The 21,486-nt window shown below is 40.0% G+C and overlaps 1 protein-coding gene across 2 annotated transcripts in view; it reads left to right on the forward strand.

Annotated features, from left to right (window-relative positions):
- Window positions 1-19,652, forward strand: part of LOC134873371 (zinc finger protein ZFP2-like) — a 24,156-nt gene extending 4,504 nt beyond the window's left edge. The window contains exons 1-2 of one of the 2 annotated variants that reach the window (XM_063896912.1): window positions 8,961-9,474; window positions 17,674-19,652. In XM_063896912.1, coding sequence (XP_063752982.1) covers window positions 9,282-9,474; window positions 17,674-19,400 — 1,920 coding nt within the window. In that variant the 5' untranslated portion in view covers window positions 8,961-9,281 and the 3' untranslated portion in view covers window positions 19,401-19,652. Of the gene's footprint in view, window positions 1-8,960; window positions 9,475-17,673 lie in introns of those variants that run through there. The other variant, XM_063896913.1, reaches the window with a different exon arrangement.
- The last annotated feature ends 1,834 nt before the right edge of the window (window positions 19,653-21,486 follow it).

A 21,486-nucleotide genomic window follows, 5' to 3' on the forward strand; every position in this document is an offset into this window, starting at 1 on the left:
AAACCATGAGGCAAATGTTCCTGCAGTGGAAATCTATCTGTTAGTGCTAAAGCCAAATTTAAGGAAGAGATTCCATCAACATTTAACTCAATACCATGTCTGTGAGTAAGGGAGGAATGTTATACAAATGTACACCAACCCAGGGTGTGAGGGTGTCTTATTCATATTCTGTACTGTAAAGTCCACTGAGACAAATGTAAAACATATTGGGCGATATAAATAAACGTTGATTAATTGATGTATTGAATTAAATATTGGCTACATTTATTATTATGTTTTGTTAAATATAATGGCATGATCATTCATTTATTAATTTATGTAATGCATTAACTCGTCATTAAATCGAATAAATTATTTTCCAGCTTTATTTAGATTTAAAAATGTAGAACAAATAATTTATACATTTCTTTAATTGTCAAAAAACACTTTTGAATAAGCGTTAAAAAAAGTAAATAAAGAAGTAAATCAAAACGAAATGAACAATTAATGTCACATTTCATCAATTAATGCCTACATTTATTACAAATATTCAAATCTGTAAATGAAATGGGATGGTGGTGTTAGTACTTTGACTTCACGGTCTTCTTCCTGAAGTGTTAATAAAGAGTTCAAAGCGTTAACAAAGAGTCTCCAGTGATAATAAATAGATTCAAGTGTAAAAAAAAAAGAGTTTAAAGGTTAACCCTCCTGTCCTACCCCCCCTTTTTTTCTACGCTCTTATCTTTTAATGTTATATGTTCTTGTTTATATTTGCACTGTGGGACTGCCAGAAACGGTATTTAAATTTTCTGTATGTATAACACAAGAGTTCAAAGCAAATAATCAATATATTGGAGCGGAACATTAAAAGATAATTCACTGTTTCTGGACGGAGCATATATTTCCAATTCCGGTAGTATTACCAGATGTTGTTTTTAGCCTCAGATAGCATATAGCTAATATTGTATTGTATATATGAGTAGAGGGAGAAGGACGCGTGGAGTTACATACTAAACACACCGCCTCTACCTCTCACTCATTAATGCTGCAATGATACTGTTGCGTGTTTAATAACGGATAAACTTCAGAAGGATTGCATAATAGAATATCGTAGGTGAGAGCTTCAGGACATCACTAACAAGATGGCGACGATGACGTCATAAGAGGACCCGCCCCCGACGACTTCAGCCTATAGAAGAGCCCGGAGAACCGCATGTGACAAGCGGCCAACAGGATCCAGCCCCCCGCTACCAACCAATGAGAGCACGAGACCGGGGCACGTTTTATTTTGAAGTTGTTTATTTGATGGCGGGAAAGAGGTGGTTCTATAAAACATGTTTGTATTGTGAAATCGATCTCTCTTGTTCCGGACCGCCAGACAGTAACTACTGATGAGCTCCACTCAGTCAGCGGCCTGTGGACGCGTGTACCAGGCTATTGAGCCACAGCTGTGAAACTTTTGTAAAACTTACTGCTGCCTCCTTTTATTAAATACCCCTTTTAAAATTTATAAGAGGAGCTTCACTTCGTTTCTTTTAATCGACTCCTGGGCTTCGAATAAGTGAACATTTCCTACAATTTCCAGTGTTAATAAATAGATTAAAGTGTAAAAAAAAGAGTTAACCCTCCTGTAGTGTACAGCAGACGCGCGCGCACACACACACACACACACACACACACACACACACTCTAATTTTTCTTTGATTATTTTTTCACAATAGATGTTAATAACATCACGAAAATGTTCAGTGTCGATTCTTTGGATATTTACTGCAGTTTGTCGTCTGTTTACAGTTTGAAAGGGTATTAAATACAACTTGGTGATGATTAATGGGTTTTGTGTTAATGTAAGAACAGTCTGAAGTATATCTTGTAGCGATGTATGTGAAGATGATGAAGAAGTCTCCGGAGACACCAGCTTGTATATAATAAGGTTTATTACAACAGCATAGTATCAGACACCAACACGGGCGATGCGGGGTTCCCAGATCCAATTGTGGAAGTCCCCCGAACGTTCTTTGTACATTTCATTTAAAGAGGAAAATATGTGTACATCCAAAGTGTGTGTGTGCTCACCTGAGGTACTCATTAACAATGTGTGCCACCCTAAGGGGACATAGGTCCATTCATAGGGGCCCCCTGACGTATGTCAGATGTTTGTTTTTCCCCACATTCCACTCACCCAACCTTTGTCTAACTTTGTATATCACCCCAGATTTAATACACCACATATTCCCCCCTTCGAGACTACACAGAGTCTCGAAACTAAAATAATAAACCATACATGACTACAATTCTGATATAGATAACAGTTCCTCCAATACATGCTTTCTACAGCATACTTTTAACACTACTACAATTTTATGGATATAATAATTTTATAGAGTGTGAGAGCGAAAAACCTGCCCGACAGCCATCTTCCCAAGTTACCCTCAAACAATCTAGACAGGAAAATTCTCCCACGGCCCCTCTGCCCTAGGCGACCAACCAAAGTATGGTCTTCTCCGTCCGCAATTCTTCTATGCGGCATATCAACCTTCTTTTACGTTCTGATGTAGTGGCTAACTCCAAAGCCGCTATACTTTCGTCAATCATTTCTTCCATCTGTTTTATAACCTTCTTACTGTCTTCCTTCCTTGTATAACTGGAGATTGTAGGTTCAAATCCTACTGACGTCGAGAGGCCCTCGCCCCCTGAATATTCATCGTCGTCTCCAATGTCACATTCACTAGATTCATCATCTCTCGAGTCCTCTTCTGTCTCTGTGTTATCTCCTCTCTTTTCCGCCTTAGCCAGCATCCGCCTGACTGCAGGGTCATATCCGCCCCTAGCCCCTTCTTGATCACTCTGGTCATCATCCTCGGACTTTCTTCTCCTGATCCTCAGTTTCCCCCGTTTCCAACCGGGTCGTTTTCTTCTTACTTTTGGCACTTGGATACATTCTTATAGTTGTTTTCGCTCGTCCCATTTCTATTACTTGGTCATCTTCATCTCGGATGCTGTAACCACCCCTTTGGCTGATCACTGGGAGTTGGGGATAGATTTCTTCAATGGTCGCCTCCTTCTTATAAGGTGGAGGGCTCTTTATTGGTTCCGTATGCGAAAAAGGTGTATTAATTTCCGCCGCCAGTTTTTGTATTTCTTTTGCATTTTTCCGAATTACTTCCGCGCTTCTCTCATTCTTAACTTTTGTTACTTTTAATCGTTTCTGTCCCTCATTTTCAGACAACTGAAGAATGCCGAGCTCTATCTGTCTCTTTTCTTTACGTTGCCTCCCTTTCTTGCCCTTCTTTTGGTCAGTTTTGTAGGTAGAAAGAGCACCTGCATTGTTTTGATTACATCGAGGTTAAGCGTCCCTTCCACTGGCCATGGTTGTTCAATATCAGGCCAGCGTTTGTGCCATTTCTCAGACATCTTTTCAATACCTTTAATTAAAGGATTATTCTTCTGTACTACATCCCCAGGAGTAATTACATTTAGATTGGTAGTTTTAATGTTCTTTTTCTTCATTTTGACAAGTGTTTTACGTTCCCTAATCCTAATTTAACCCTATTGCTGAAACGTTTAAACTACTAAAACTATTTTAATCCCTTCTCCCTCTCTTTTATTTATTTTATTATCAATTTTTCCCTAAATCATCCACTCAATTAAACCAATCAATCAATCAGTCAATCAAACCAATCAATCAATCAATCCACCAAATCAAGCAGTGAATTAATTAATTAATCAATCACTCAATCAATCCATCAATCAAACCAATTAATCAATCAATCAATCGACAAAACCAATCAAGTAACCAATCAATCAATCAAATCAATCAATCGACAAAACTTATCAACTAATCAATCAATCAATGTTAGGTGTTGTGCACTCAATTCATTACTCGATTGTAAGCTAGTATTTCAATGGAAAAAGATATAAAGGAATGCCCCACTGCACGGGACTGAACAGCTTATTCCCATAAAAACAAAGCCACAGGTACCACAGTCTGAACCGACAACCAATAATCCACGCCCATGCGCTCCCAAAAAAGTCAAGCTCCAAAACCTAACACTCTGATAACTATTTCAAATGCGTGTACTCAGTCCGTTGCCAAGCCTTATTCCAAACCAACTACAGCAGGTATACTCGTGAATGCAAATCCTGCAGTTTATTAACCCCAGTTCGGTTTAGAAGTGTTTGAATACTCATACACCAAAGGCATATCAGTGATGTTAACTATAAATGAACACACTTGAATATAGTCTAAAAGCAGGTATAGAGTTGTGGATAAGAACTGTACTGGCCTGGATTCAGACTGGATTGATGCTGCCCCCTCTGTCGTCAGCAATCCCTCAGTCCCTATCGTATCCTGGCCAGGTTTTCACGTCCTCTGCAGCCCCTCTCTCTGCGTTTCAGCTCCCCCACATACAGATGATGGGGAGGAAGGAAGAGACCCCCCTTTCTCAACCAAACTCCAACAGAATAAAATAGAAACAAGAAATTGGAAGTTGCAGGTCTCCGTTTGGCAAAGACAAACTCAATAGATAACCAGCGTTTGTCTATTACCTCAAAAAGTAACTTTATAGTCCTGCATAGGCACATAAGTATCTCAAACGATCTCTCCACTTTTCTTCAAAATCATAAACGTCTTTTCTGGGGGCTCATACACCTTAACCAACTCAAAAAAGTTCATATATATATTTACATATATATTTACTGTTTCAAAATGTCCTCTCCTTGGAGGCTCATATCTTTTACTAGTAAGAAGTCAAAACATCTTCTTCAAAGAGGCTCATATGTTTTAACAGTACACGGAATCCTTTTTCCTGGATTTTACTGAATCTCTTCTCTCCTCCGTATCTCTCCCTCAAACGTTGGGCTATTTTTAGCCCTTCACACACACAGATGCAGCAGAGCCCAGCTCCGTCCAGCACCCCATAAATTCAGCATTCTTCCAAACACACAGTATGCATTCAATCCTAACTTTCACCAAGGCCTCTCATTCATACATTTCCCTATAGCATGCTTTTCCTTGCCGCTCCTATTATCCCTTTATTTCTAAATTTCTGCTACCTTAATAGGTGTAAAATACTCAAATGACTAATCCCAACATTTGTTCATCAACAAATGGCAAATAGAAACCAATGAATTTCTTATTCTACACCCAGTTCCCAGAACAGACCCAAAAAATCAACCTAGTAACTTTTCAGGATTTTTAGGCCCATCTAACATCTCCTCTTCTGAGGGCTTTATCCAAATCCGCGGCTCCTTTTTCCTTTTCCTTTTATTTCCTTTATCCTTATTCCTTTCTATATTTTTACCGTTATCTAATTGCCCTGGGCCCAGGGTTATTCACCTTACCTTCCAAATTCTGACTATCTTTCAAAGTCAATTTTCACGCAGTGTCTACTTTACAAAGGTCTTACCTTAAGAAGCTCGGGGGCCCATCTTCGTTAATCTTGCACCGTTATGTAGCTCCCTTTCTCGTTACTAATTAGGGTTATTCTACCCTTTTGCTTTGAACTTCACATCCTTTATTTATACCTATATTCCTCACCATTCCTGTTTCCCTATTTCTTTTACTTCAATACACTCCCCCCTATTGCGTCATGCACTACGCAATAAATCCCCAATTTAGAACGGAGTCTCACTCCAACATCAACACAAACATAGCATATCCCCACACATCAGTTCGCCCGGTGCGAGCCAGAGCAACACCTCACATCCAACCCCACAAATGCTCACCGGACTGTGATGCCTTGGCAGGAGATGTGTTGTAGAGTCGCCTGAAGATCGCAAGACGGCCAAGTTCGTGACGCCAATTCTGAAGTATATCTTATCGCGATGTTTGTGAAGATGATGAAGAAGTCTCCGGAGACACCAGCTTGTATATAATAAGGTTTATTACAACAGCATAGTATCATACACCAACACGGGCGATGCGGGGTTCCCAGAGCCAATTGTGGAAGTCCCCCGAACAGTCTTTGTGCATGCAATTTATAGGAGAAATGTGGGTGTGGGTGTGTGTCAAAATGCGATGTTCTATAAGAATGTGTACCCAAATAAGGTGAGCTATACGTTCGTACACCATGTCTTGCGCATACTCAAATAAGGTGCGATATCCTTTATTATTTATATATCACTACCTTCATATGTATATACATTCTCTGCACTTTTACTGCTTTACTTGCACTTCTGGTTGGATACTAAACTGCATTTCGTTGTCCTAGTACTTGTACTCTGTGCAATGACAATAAAGTTGAATCTAATCTAATCTATACGTTGGTCTTCGTCTTACTCATCCCTGGAGGTCTTCTGACGTAGTCCAGAGGTTTGTTCTTCAACCTCCTGTCGTACCACATCCCTCTCTGCACTCTCTATGACCTCAGGGAGTAAACAACTGTATATGAACTGATTTACTATACCACCTAGGCCCTAACTTTGTATGCCCCACTCTGTGACCTAGGGCGTCTTCGACGTATTCCAGTCGTTGTTTTTCACTCTTCTTCCACCCAACCTTCCTCTGACCTCAGGGAGTATCTGCCCTGCTATATCTCCAGATTTAATACACCACAATTCAAAACAGGAACGATCAAATTTGACCAGGAACACCAAAGTAAGACTGCAGTCCAGGCAGCCTCATCTTCAGAAAACACATGCCAGCCCCCTCGTTGTTTTGCGGTGTGCATATAAGGTAAGAGCGTGGAGGAACAGACTTCAAAATAAAGCTGGTGAATGTAAATCAAAATGCAGATATAATAATAATAATAAAACAAATTGACTCTTAATCCGTCCCTGTTGGTCACACACACACATTTTCTCTTCTTATTCCAATGTTTAATAATCTTTAGAAATAAAAGTTATTGATCGTGGAAAGGGTGTACTTGCATTATTATGCCATTGTGTTATATTAGTTGAAAAATGGACTCGAAACAACAATATTATCATTGAATAATTTCTGGGATAATTTATCGTCCAGCAAAATGTGTTATTGTGACAGGCCTAGATTCCATCAACCTTTAACTCAATACCATGTCTGTGTGTAAGGTATGAATGTTATACAAATGTACACCAACGCAGGGTGTGAGGGTGTCTTATTCATGTTCTGGACTGTAAAGTCCACTGAGACAAATGTAAAACATATTGGGCGATATAAATAAACGTTGATTTCTTTTGGTAAATATAATGGCACGATAATTCATTTATTAATGTATGTAATGCACTAACTCGTCATTAAATTATTTTTCAGATTTATTTAGATTAAACAATAATTTATAAATAAAATAAAACTTTTATTTTATTGTAAAAAAATAACAATTAATGCCTACATTTATTACAAATATTTAAATCTGTAAAATAAATGGGATGGTGGTGTTAGTACTTTGACTTCAGGGTCTTCTTCCTGAGGTGTTAATAAAGAGTTCAAAGCGTTAACAAAGAGTCTCCAGTGATAATGAATAAATTCAAGGGTAAAGAAAGAGTTTAAAGTGTTAATAAAGAGAAAAAGGAGCAGACCTGCTTTGCGAATCCGAAGCTGAGGCTGTACAACAGAGTCCAGTAGTTTCTGGAGTCTCTCGTTCTTCTCTTTTGAACGACACAGTTCCTCCTCGTACTCTGCCATCGTTTTTTCAAACAGAACAAAGATGTCTTCAGCAGCAGCAGTGAGTCTCTGCTTCTTCAACGCAAAGCAGCATTTGGACTGTACTCATGTTGACTAAATCACCTTTTCCTGCACACTCCGTTAAACGCACTGTTTCTCTCCATCAAACTCTCTAGAGAAAGCAATTTCAATGTAAGGGATTAATAAAGTATGTCTTCTTCTTCTTCTTCTTCTTCTTCTTCTTCTTCTTCTTCTTCTTCTTCTTCTTCTTCTTCTTCTTCTCTCACTCTGACTAGTGTTGCTCTGGTGTGTCCAGCTAGCATGCTCAACTAGCTCCTATAGTCCGAGGTAAACGCTTCAGAAAAAAGGGCACAAAGTCCATTCAGAAGTGTATCCAGACACACAGATGATGAATCAGTAGTGCTGGAGCTCACACACACTTTCTCAGGAACACAGAGAGAGAGAACTGTCGCGACGAGACTCATTCTGGATTCAGGTTAGAAAGCGCTGGGATCGTAACTTCCGTTTCAGTTTGATGACTTCAAAATAAAAGCGGGAAAGATTGATTCTTTTTTTCTTCTTTTTGGTTTGAAGAGATGGTTGGCATCCAGACGTTGCATTACCACACTACAGCTGGATTAATAATAAAACTACCCTTTACAAAACATCTATTATAACTAACTTAAAATACTAATATAGGAGAAATGTAAAACAAAGACACATAAATATAAATAAACGAATAACCTACTAATAAGGTAAAATAAGATGTACATTTATTAATCCCTGTGGGGAAATTCAAGCATTTATGCTGCAACAGATAGAGATAAGCAAAAAGCAGAACAGATTCACACAAAGATATGAAATGAAAATAAAAACATAATAAAATTAGAGCATAAAATAAAATAAATGATGTCAGCATATATACATTTGGGGTCTGTTTTGTTAAAAATATACACATGTATGTGTGCAGAAAGAAAGTGCAGTAAAAGTTATTTTGCAAAAGTGCAGTCTTTGTGCACTCCAGGTTATTATTCATTGAGTCACATGGTTAACCCCTTGTTGTGCAGTTATTGTCACTTATCTCTATCTGTTGCAGCATAAATGCTTGAATTTCCCCACAGGGATTAATAAATGTACATCTTATTTTACCTTATTAGTAGGTTATTCGTTTATTTATATTTATGATTCTTTATTTTACATTTTTCCTATATTAGTATTTTCGGTTAGTTATAATAGATTTATTTGGAAGGATTACTTTTATTATTAATCGAGCTGTAGTGTGGTAATGCAACGTCTGGATGCCAACCATCTCTTCAAACCAAAAAGAAGAAAAAAAGAAATCTTTCCCGCTTTTATTTTGAAGTCATTCAACCCGTACCGGAAGTTATGGTCCCAGCTTTTTCTAACCTGAATCCAGAAGGAGTCTCGTCGCGACAGTTCTCTCTCTCTCTCTCTCTCTCTCTCTCTCTCACTCTCTTTCTCTCTCTGTGTTCCTGAGGAAGTGTGTGTGAGCTCCAGCACTACTGATCCATCATCTGTGTGTCTGGATAAACTTCTGAATGGACTTTGTGCCCTTTTTTCTGAAGCGTTTACCTCGGACTATAGGAGCTAGCTTAGCATGCTAGCTGGAAACACCGGAGCAACACTAGTCAGAGTGAGAGTTTGATGGAGAGAAACAGTGCGTTTAACGGAGTGTGCAGGAAAAGGTGATTTCGTCAACATGAGTACAGTCCAAATGCTGCTTGCGTTGAAGAAGCAGCGACTCACTGCTGCTGCTGAAGACATCTTTGTTCTGTTTGAAAAAACGATAGCAGAGTACGAGGAGAAACTGTGTCGTTCAAAAGAGAAGAACGAGAGACTCCAGAAACTACTGGACTCTGTTTTACAGCCTCAGCTTCGGATTCACAAAGCAGGTCTGTTCCTTTTTCTCTTTATTAACCCTTTAAACTCTTTCTTTACACTTGAATCTATTCATTATCACTGGAGACTCTTTGTTAACGCTTTGAACTCTTTATTAACACTTCAGGAAGAAGACCCTGAAGTCAAAGTACTAACACCACCATCCCATTTATTTTACAGATTTAAATGTTTGTAATAAATGTAGGCATTTATTGTTATTTTTTCTGTTCCTTTTTCTTTTTATTAACCCTCCTGTTGTGTTCGTCCCCCCCCCCTCCCCCTGTGACCTGTGATACTTGGTCTGTCATTCAGGCGGTAGCTATTTGCAATTATTGAATTTGTTATTTAATATTAATTCATTTAGTTTGATTTATTATATTATTATTATTATTATTATGTGTTATGCTATAAGGGTCATGCAGTCAGATTGCTATCCCTTTAAGAGGGAGAGAAGGCTGTGGCTCGTGCATGTGTGGGTGGGCCTGATAGAGGGAGGGGTGAGCGAGCATTGGTTGGATGTGTTTGAGAAGGTGAAAAGGAAGCAGCAGAAAAAGTATGTCTATCAAGTGTTTTCCTGTAGTTAAGAACCTGAATAAATACCACGGCCTCCCAAGAAAAGCTAGCCTCCCTGCCTTATTTTGCAAAGTGGGTTATTGAACCTTGACCCTGGAAGACTACATAGAGTCAACCCCTGTTCTCCTCGACTACGGTCTGGGACAGGAAAGTTCAACAAATGCATTTTATTTATAGAGCGCTTTTTTTTAAAACTCAAAGACACTTTACAGAAATACAATTCATCAAAACATAATTCAAACAACACACTTAATATATTTAAAACACAGCATTCATTTACAGTTTAAAAGCAGTTTTGAAAAGGTGAGGTTTGATGTGGGATTTAAACATCGTGAAGTCGGGGCAGTCACGGATGTTTGTGGGGAGTGAGTTCCAGAGGGAGGGGGCAGCGACAGAGAAGGCTCTGTCCCCCCAGGTCCGGAGTTTGGTCCTGGGAGGAAGTGAGAGGAGATTTGCGTCTGACGAGCGGAGGCTGCGGGAAGCAATGTGGTGCTGGAGCAGGTCTGTGAGGTAGGAGGGGGCCTGGTGATGGAGGGCTTTGTGGGTGAGGAGAAGGATCTTGAAGTGGATGCGTTGTGGGACGGGGAGCCAATGGAGGATCTGCAGGACAGGGGTGATGTGGTCACGGGAGCGGGTGTGGGTGTGGGTGAAGAGACGGGCAGCTGAGTTCTGGATGTACTGGAGTTTGTTGAGGAGTCTGGATGGTGTACCATAGAGGATGATGTTGCAGTAGTCTAGTCTGGATGAGATGAAGGCATGGATCAGGGTTTCGGCATTATATCTGCATTTTGATTTACATTCACCAGCTTTATTTTGAAGTCTGTTCCTCCACGCTCTTACCTTATATGCACACCGCAAAACAACGAGGGGGCTGGCATGACTATGTTTTCTGAAGACGAGGCTGACTGGACCGCAGTCTTACTTTGGGGTTCCTGGTCAAATTGAATCGTTCCTGTTTTGAATGTTCTTACATTAACACAAAACCCATTAATCATCACCAAGTTGTATTTAATACCCTTTCACACTGTAAACAGACTACTGGTATACATGACAAACTGCAGTAAATATCCAAAGAATCGACACTGAACATTTTCGTGATGTTATTAACATCTATCTATCTATTGTTTGTGTGTGTGTGTGTGTGTGTGTGTGTGTGTGGTGTGTGTGTGTGTGTGTGTGTGTGTGTGTGTGTGTGTGTGTGTGTGTGTGTCTGCCTGCTGTGGAGAATATCATAAAGCCTGAATGCAATCAAAAGTTATGATTGATAAAAGTAGTAAATCGGTCAGATTTGACCCGAACACAAAGTCAAAGTCCACTTTATTGTCAAAGTTTCCACTTGTGTTATACATACAGAAAATTGAAATACCGAGGACAGGAGGGTTAACCTTTAAACTCTTTTTTTACACTTGAATCTATTTATTATCACTGGAGACTCTTTGTTAACGCTTTGAACTCTTTATTAACACTTCAGGAAGAAGACCCTGAAGTCAAAGTACTAACACCACCATCCCATTTATTTTACAGATTTAAATATTTGTAATAAATGTAGGCATTTATTGTTAATTTTTTTACAATAAAATAAAAGTTTTATTTTATTTATAAATTATTGTTAAATCTAAATAAATCCGAAAAATAATTGAATGACGAGTTAGTGCATTACATAAATCAATAAATGAATTATCATGCCATTATATTTACCAAAGAAATCAACGTTTATTTATATCGCCCTGTGGTGACTGTCCCAAAAAGCTAACTTAATTAGTCACCTGATGGTGGTTCGAGGAGTGTCTTAACTCGATTCCAGAAAGAATAAAATTGTGCAAAAATGATCTCTTTCTTTCTCCCATTTATTGTAACGAAAAAGAAAGTTGTTAACAAAACAGAAATGTACCATGTAGTTGATAGGGATTGAAGCAAAAATCTAAAATCACTGGCTTTCTCTCTGGCTGTCGTTCGGGCTGTCATTCGGTAAGAACTGTGTGTTCCCCACCACCATTCAACTCAAAACTAATCGTCCCCTCATTTGAGGCAGCTGCTGCTGGGCAAAATACTACACCCTTGTGGTCAAAATAAAGTACTTGCACAAAACACTAACTAAAGAATGGCTCCTAGAAGCCCAATATGTTTTACATTTGTCTCAGTGGACTTTACAGTACAGAACACGAATAAGACACCCTCACACCCTGCGTTGGTGTACATTTGTATAACATTCCTCCCTTACACACAGACATGGTATTGAGTTAAAGGTTGATGGAATCTAGGCCTGTCACAATAACACATTTTGCTGGACGATAAATTATCCCAGAAATTATTCAATGATAATATTGTTGTTTCCATTTTTCAACTAATATAACACAATGGCATAATAATGCAAGTACACCCTTTCAACGATCAATAACCTTTATTTCTAAAGATTATTAAACATTGGAATAAGAAGACATTTTAAATATCCAAAATAAATCAATTCTGTCAGCAAAAATTGCACTTGAAAAAAAAACACACACAACCAAAACAATACATAAAATAGACCCTGTTGCTGATAAGAGCAAAAACAAAGCACTCCAATAACAACCAGACACAACCGAGACAATAAATAAGATGGATTATCACGTCTCTGTAGACACAATTGCACTTCAATAGATATTAAACATTAGGCTCAGACGTAAAGAGTGATACGTTCCTTAACAGGCAAAACTACCAATCCAGTTAGGACTAGGGCTGTAGCGATACACTAATCTCACGATACGATACGATACGATACACGATATTCAGCTCACAATACGATATATATGACGATATTCAGCCAACGATACGATTCGATATAATTCGATACACTTACATCATTTTCTGAAAGATTTTAAAGGGACAGTGTGATTTTGGTGACATCTTTGGTGAGTGTTCCATTGACTTGGATTGAATTAATTCAACTGAAAACTGAAAGCATCAATTACACAATATATGGCTCTGACTAGACAGAGAGTCTACAGCTTGCAAATGCTGGACAAAATGAATCAAAATATGTGGTGAGAAAATTAGTTTCATTTATTGAAACAGTGCAAACTGTAGCTTACAAGCCTTTGAAACATAAGTACATAAAGTGCAGTATCACAATGGACAATGGAGAATTAAAAGGTGCAGCAGGTGGCCGCAGCTTCTTGAGTTCCTCAGTTAGCATTACCTTGTCCGGGTGGTGAAGTTGTAGGTGGGTTCGTAGGTTAGTGGTATTTCCAGAGTATTTCACGTTTGCTTTTAAGCGCGGAGGTGCTGGGTTAATGTCAGCCGCCATTCTCCTGAACCGCTTCGCACTCACCGCGAGAAGAAGACACACTAGATCTGTGTATCTAGAAATGCTCTACAGCAGGAGTGTGCAATTCATTTTTACCAGGGGCCGCATTAGCAACCCGAGCACTGCTCGAGGGCCACATCGACAATATTTCAATTAAATTCTGCTCAATATTATTTTTGATATACTGTAAGATAAATAATAATAACAATTTCATTTAACCTAACTTAACTTTATACAAAAGCAGATTGCTTTTGATGGTTTATTTAAGCTCTTAATCCTTACATATTTATATTAGGCTATGTGAAATTAAAATAAGAAAACAAAAACAATCATTGAATCACTGCAATTTATTTTTAACTTGTTCACACTTTAACTTTGTTCCACAAACAAGAAAAACAACAAACAACTCAACAAGTTTATAGAAATACTGCAATACAACAAACAATAACTTGTTATGTTTTCCACCTCATTTTACCTCTTCAGTGCGAATAATCCAGTCTGTTCTGGGCTTGAACAAGGGCATTGAAATCTGGCTGAATGTCTGAGGTGGCTATGCGAAGGACAGCTGAGAGGTGATCATCAGTGATAGAGGATCTGTGTTTGGATTTGTTGAACTTCATTACTGAGAATGTCTGTTCACAAACATAGGTGGATCCAAAGAGGACTAGAATCCTCTGAGCATGCCTCCTCAGGTGTGGAAAGTTCTCCTCTTTGAGGGAGGAGTAAAAGTCCAGCAGTGAGACTGACCTGAAGTGCTCTGCCAGAAGTAGGTCAGACTGCAGGTCAATGAGCTCCATCTGAACATCGCTTGGTGCATTGTCCACACTGCAGTTGAAGGGAGAAGAAACCATGTGCATTTCACTCTCAAGAGTTTTGAAATCTTGAAATCGCCTCGAAAACTCTCCATGCAATGCTTCTAACTTGCTTGAGTACTTGTGGAGGTGATCGGCTGATCTTGTGGCTTCCTTTAGTGTTGGCAAGTGGGTCAGAATGTTGTCCTTCACTTGGCTTGAGAGAAGCTGCAACTTTCTCATGAAAGCCGTCACTGCACTGTACATCTCATGCACAAAAAGGCCCTATCACTGCAGTTTGACATTCAGTTCGTTCATGAGTGCAGTCACATCCACAGCGAATCCGAGGTCTGCCACCCAGTCTTCATCTGAAAGTTCTGGGATGTCATGTCCTTTCTTCCCACAGAAATACTGAATCTGTTCTCTCAGGTCCCAGACACTTTTCAGTACTTTGCCCAGGCTGAGCCACCTGACTTTGCAGTGGTAACTTATGTCACCATGTTCACTCTCATTTTCCTCCAAAAGTGCAACAAATTGCCGATGATTTAACGGTCTCGCTCTGATAAAGTTAACTGTTTTAGTTACAGCATCAACAACATGGTTCATTTTTAACACTGTCTTACACAACACTTCCTGATGTATAATACAATGCAAAAATGTCAATTTCTGCACAGGGTTAATTTCTGTCACTTTATCCTGCATCCTCTTTAAAAGTCCAACATTTTTCCCGGTCAGATTTGGACAACCATCTGTTGTCACACCTGCCAGCTTGCCCCATTTCAGTCCTAACATGTCCAAACACGCATTTACCTCTGTGAACAAGTCATTACCTGTGGTTGTCCCTTTAATTGACTGCATGGCTGCCAGCTCCTCCGTGATTTGAAAGTCTGCAGTTATCCTACGTAAGAAGAAGAGCAGCTGGGTGGTGTCACGTACATCGCAGCTCTCATCCAAAGCCAGAGAAAAACAGTCAAAGTCGGCCGCTCTGTTCTTCAGCTGAAGCTCCAAGTTTCCAGCGATGGCCTCAACCCGCCTCGTTACAGTGCGTCGAGAGAGTGACACGTTCTCAAACGCGCCCTTTTTCTCCGGGCATATCAGCGCAACAGAGTCCAATAAGCACTCCTTAATAAACTCTCCGTCAGAAAACGCCTTACTTTTTCTGGCGATTTTGTGAGAAATTACATAACTTGTCCTGACGGCTGCATCTCTGGGGGTGTGAAGTTTGGTAAAAAGTCCTTGTTGGGTTTGCAGTTTTTCCATCAACGCATCAGCCTCCCTTGCGCGCTCTTCATCAGACAGATTCCGGTATTTATCCTCGTGCTTGGTCGTGTAGTGGCGATTCAAATTATAATCTTTAAACACAGCGACCTGTGTACCACAAATTAAGCACACGGCTTTACCTTTAATTTCTGTAAAGAAATACTTGGCAGTCCATGTCTTGTTGAAAACACGGCATTCGTTATCAACTTTTCTTTTTTTAGTGTGGGCGGACATCTTGGGGGTAACCGGGCATCACTTGTCGCTGTGCACCTTCACTCACAGGTTACGCGCGCACATACGTCCATAAATAACACTTTTCAAAATAAAAGCAGCGCAGTTGTATTGCACGCACCACATAGATGTTTTTTTTAATTTATTTTGTAATTTGTAATTGCTGCTGTTCACCTTCACTTACAATCACGCAGGCGCATACGTCCACACGGAAGTAATACAAATAACGCCTTTTAAAACAAAAGCAGCACCGTTGTATTGCACACTCGACATAGATATTTTTAAAATGTATTTTGTAATTTATGATTGGCCTCACGCGGGCCGGACAGGGAAGCACAAAGGGCCGGATGTGGCCCGCGAGCTGGAAGATGCCTAGGTCTGCTCTACAGCGACACTAGCGGCTGGCTGACGTAATGGGCAGCGAGCAGAGTGCCAGGCGGAACACGGGGGATTTGAATGGGACTTAATGTATCGATACTCGCGGCTGAAATATCGATACTTTCTCGGGAAACAAAATATCGATATATATCGCAGGATCGATTAAATTGCACAGCCCTAGTTAGGACTGTGGTGTATTAAATCTGGTGATATACAAAGGTAGATACTCTCTGAGGTCATAGGTTGGGTAAGAGGAATGTTTGGTGATAGGAGAGTGTAAAACAACATCTGGAATATGTTAGGGGGCCCTTATGAACTGACCTATGTCACCTTCGTGGGGCACACATTGTTAATGATTACCTCAGGTGAGCACACACACTTTGGACGCGCACATACATGTTTCTCCTATAAAGTGCATGCACAAAGACTGTTCGGGGGGACTTCCACAATTGGCCCTGGGAACCTCGTATTGCCCGTGTTGGTGTCTGATACTATGCTGTTGTAATAAACCTTATTATATACAAGCTGGTGTCTCCGGAGACTTCTTCATCATCTTCACAAACATCACGATAAGATATACTTCAGAATTGGCGTCACGAACTTGGCCGTCTTGCGATCTTCAGGCGACTCTACAACACATCTCAAGATATACCTCAGGACCTTTGTAACCAAAAGACCACTAAATGCCCCTTTGATTGTGGACTGTCGGGAAGACTGAGACTTTTTTCAGCTGGGAAAACTGCATCGAATGACTATGCTTTAGGTGCGGATGCATGTTTGTTGTATTGGCGCTTTTAGTTGCTACTGTTTAACAACAAATGCGAGATACCGGCTCGTTTAGGTTAAGTGTTCACCGCGGTCATTCGGTTCGAATCCGAAGTGCTCCCACACTGCAGCCATCGCGTGCGGCTTTGAAACCAACAAGAACTGTGTGTTCCCCACCACCATTCAACTCAAAACTAATCATCCCCTCATTTGAGGCAGCTGCTGCTGGGCAAAATACTACACCCTTGTGGTCAAAATAAAGTACTTGCACAAAACACTAACTAAAGAATGGCTCCTAGAAGCCCAATATGTTTTACATTTGTCTCAGTGGACTTTACAGTACAGAATATGAATAAGACACCCTCACACCCTGCGTTGGTGTACATTTGTATAACATTCCTCCCTTACTCACAGACATGGTATTGAGTTAAATGTTGATGGAATCTCTTCCTTAAATTTAGCTTTAGCACTAACAGATAGATTTCCACTGCAGGAACCTTTGCCTCATGGTTTGTTGGTTAGTAATAATAAGACTTAAAAAGTTATTAAAAGTTGTCAGATAAAGCAGGATTATGCGGTTCGACTATTAGCTGCTAAATTTCAATTCCATATGTCAGAACTAGGTCGAGAATGTGATTATAGCAGTGTAGCTGGGAATGACCCCAAATAAAACTCATTGTTTACATTGCTGCTAAACTGGAAGAAAAAACACCTTTTCATTATTAACTGGAAGTGGAAACGTGACTGTGCTACATAAGGTATATTGAGCCAACAAAAATACACAATATGCAGGACTGAGAAAGATCATTTGCAAGTATAAAAACAAAGGCATTGATCAGGGCTACAAAACGACTCAAATTGTAAAGGGCATTACATTTTATATTCTAACACTTAACTGTTTTTACTTTTGTGTTTCCTGTTTCCTGCAGACGTCCAGCAGCTGGTGGTGGTTAAAGAAGAGGTTCTCCCTGAACGGCAGGAGTGGAGCTCCAATCTGGACCAGGAAGACCCAGAGTCCCCCCCACACATTAAACATGAACAGGAGGAACTCTGGAGCAGTCAGAAGGGAGAGGAGCTTCAAGAGCTGGAGGAGGCTGATATCACCAAGTCTGCATTCACTCCTGTCCATGTGAAGAGTGAAGATGATGAGGAGAAACTTCAGTCCTTACAGCTTCATCAAAGACAGGCTGAACACATGGAAACAGGAACTGATGGAGAGGACTGTCGAGGACCAGAACCAAACAGGAACTCGGATCCAGAGAGCAGTTTACAACCGAAGACTGAGGACAACACTGAAGACTCCTCTGAACCAGACACTGAAGACAGTGCTGATTGGAAGGAGACCAGAGAATCTGCATCAGGCTCAAACTCACTGATAAACAGACAAGACTCTGTCAGTGATTCAAGATGTAGTGCTGGAGAGAAACCATTCAGCTGCTCAGTTTGTAATAAATCTTTTACACGGAGTGGAAGTTTAAAGGCACACATGAGAATCCACACAGGAGAGAAACCATTCAGCTGCTCAGTTTGTAAGAAATCTTTTAGAGATAGTGGAAGTTTAAAGGCACACATGAGAATCCACACAGGAGAGAAACCATTCAGCTGCTCAGTTTGTAAGAAATCTTTTACACAGAGTGGAAGTTTAAAGGCACACATGAGAATCCACACAGGAGAGAAACCATTCAGCTGCTCAGTTTGTAAGAAATCTTTTAAAGATAAAGGATGTTTTAAAAAACACAAGAGAATCCACACAGGAGAGAAACCATTCAACTGCTCAGTTTGTAAGAAATCTTTTACAGGTAGTGGAAGTTTAAAGGTACACATGAGAATCCACACAGGAGAGAAACCATTCAGCTGCTCAGTTTGTAAGAAATCTTTTACAGATAGTGGAAGTTTAAAGGTACACATGAGAATCCACACAGGAGAGAAACCATTCAGCTGCTCAGTTTGTAAGAAATCTTTTACAGTGAGTGGAAGTTTAAAGGTACACATGAGAATCCACACAGGAGAGAAACCATTCAGCTGCTCAGTTTGTAAGAAATATTTTACAGAGAGTGGAAGTTTAAAGGTACACATGAGAATCCACACAGGAGAGAAACCATTCAGCTGCTCAGTTTGTAAGAAATCTTTTAAAGAGAGTGGAAGTTTAAAGGTACACATGAGAATCCACACAGGAGAGAAAATATACAGCTGCAGTGTTTGTGACAAAAGATTTACACGCCGGAGTAATTTCAAAAGCCACAAGTGTGTTGGTTGTCAGTCCTCACAGCTTAATCAAACTCAAACTGAGGATAACAGAGATGCAGAGCCTCCCGTCAGGAGCTCAGCTGAACACATGGAAACAGAAGCTGATTTAGAGGAAGGTGGAGGACAAGAACCAGCCAGGAACTCCGATCCAGAGAGCCGTTTAAAACCAAAGACTAAGGACAACACTGGAGACTCGTCTGAACCTGACACTGAAGACTTTTCTGAACCAGACACTGACGACTCTTCTGAACCAGACACTGAAGACAGTGCTGATTGGAAGGAGACCAGAGAATCTGCATCAGGGTCAAACTCACTGATAAATAAACAAGTGATTCAAGATGTAGTGCTGGAAAGAAACTATTTGGATGCTCTGTGTGTAAGAAATCTTTTAAAGAGAGTGGACATTTAAAGGTACACATGAGAATCCACACTGGAGAGAAACCATATAGCTGCAGTGTTTGTGAGAAAAGGTTTAATTGGCGTAATCATTTGAAAACGCATAAGTGTGCTGGTCTTCAACCCTCACTGCCTAAATCTCAATCAAAGTCAAACTGAGGATAACAGAGTTTTTAGACTCCTGAAGAGTATTATATAGATTTGTATTTCTAAATGTTTTGTATCAATGCCTTCCTGTTAATAAACTGTTTTAAATAAATTGTAATCTGATTGTATTGTTACATCATCCAGTTCCACTGTCATCCACATATTACAGTTTTTTACAATTGCTGAAACACTTTTTTTGAAAGCAGGGCTCATTTTCTCAAAACTCTAAACAAAAATTCACAAAACCACACACTCAATGTACAAAACACCTCATATATCTTGCAAAATGAAGCACTGCACCCAACACTACATAAACACTTAGCAAAAACCAAACTTTAGCAGCAACTGGCACACACTTCATTCACATCACAAGGCACTTTGTCTCACCAACTCCACACGGATGTGATCAACCTAAAGCACACTCATCTTTATGGGCTTTTTCTGTATGAGGAGAATTCTGCGCCAAAGCAATATTTTCAGAAACACAAATATTCTGTTGAAACAAACCTTATTTATTTTTCTACACAACTAATGAGCGCAGCATCCATGCACAGCACATACAGTTACAGTTATGTGAACAAAAATGTGCTCAACATCAAAGACAGGAATTGAAAAGAAAACTTTGAGGAAAAAAACTAAAAGCATTTTTCTAAAAATAAAAGAGGTAATAGAAATTCTTAGGCTGCATTTGACCACCTGGCTGGGTCTGGCCTCATCATCAACAGGAACATCTCACTTGCAGACATGGAGGGAAGAAGCTAGATATGTGTCACACCAACTACACACTGTTGTTGTCAATCTAAAACATTTCCATCTTTGCAGATATCTTAGAGCAGGGCAATTCAATTACAAATTCAGCGGGGCCAGACACTCAGCGGCCTGTAAAAAGCAGGTAATGACACATTTTAAACCAACACATATAGCTACTGCTTTGAAAAACAATCCATTTTTATTCATCTTTCAACTAACAAGACACATCAGAAAATGCATAAAAACACAATAGATTGGCATTAATTTAACAGAAATAATGGTCTAAATATTTTTTCACTTGACAAAAAAACATCTCAAAGTGCAACAAAAACTGCACAGTTACATTTGTTAGCTTTAGAAGTAAAATACTCCGTTGTTTTTTGAACCAGGCACATCACAAAGTGCATTCAACTGAATACAATAATGAACATTGTAATCTTTAAGTACCGCAACGCACTGATTGCAAAGTAAACACATCGGCCTGGCGTTTGGATTTGACGGCTGAATGAACAAATATTTGTCAGTCTAGGCAGGGTTAAACCGACGGTTTTCATCGTCAAGTTTACGCTTCAGAGTCAAGAGAGACATGTTTCAGAGTTGCTAGCATAGGACCATCTCTACCAGAGCCATTGAAAAGGAGAGTTACGACACTCCCACTCGTTTTCGATGGCTCTGATCGCCACTAGATGCGCTAAAAAAAAACGTACTGCGTTGTGGCTTGGTGGTTCCTAGGCAACGCGGAGTGTTGCGTTCATGGTCTGTACTAGTGTAGGAATTTGGGTACGGCAGGCTGGGCCAATCGGGAGTTGGATCTGTGCCGCATCTGGCCCGCCATTTGAATAGGCCTGGCCCAGGGGCGGAGCCAGACATTATAAACATTCGGGGCTTGAGCCTAAACCTAACCTAGGAGGTTTGAGGGCGCTAAACTGCATTAAAACACGTAGAAAACAGGGGCTTTTGAGAAAACATTCAGGGGTTGAGACCCAGAAGCCACCTCCTCGCTCTACCCCAGGTCCTGGCATAGAGGTAAGAGCTGGCGACCTGTATACAGACAACTTTAGCCTATAGGCTGGTTCGTATCATTTGCCGACCGGTCATTTCCGGCTATGACCTCCCTTCTGTTTCCCCATTTTAGTCTAACATCTCCAATACAGACCATCTGGCCAAAAGATGCCCTTGTTCTGAAAATCTTCGTGCACTAG

Source organism: Eleginops maclovinus, chromosome 12 (genome assembly GCF_036324505.1).
Source record: "Eleginops maclovinus isolate JMC-PN-2008 ecotype Puerto Natales chromosome 12, JC_Emac_rtc_rv5, whole genome shotgun sequence".
NCBI lineage: Eukaryota > Metazoa > Chordata > Actinopteri > Perciformes > Eleginopidae > Eleginops > Eleginops maclovinus.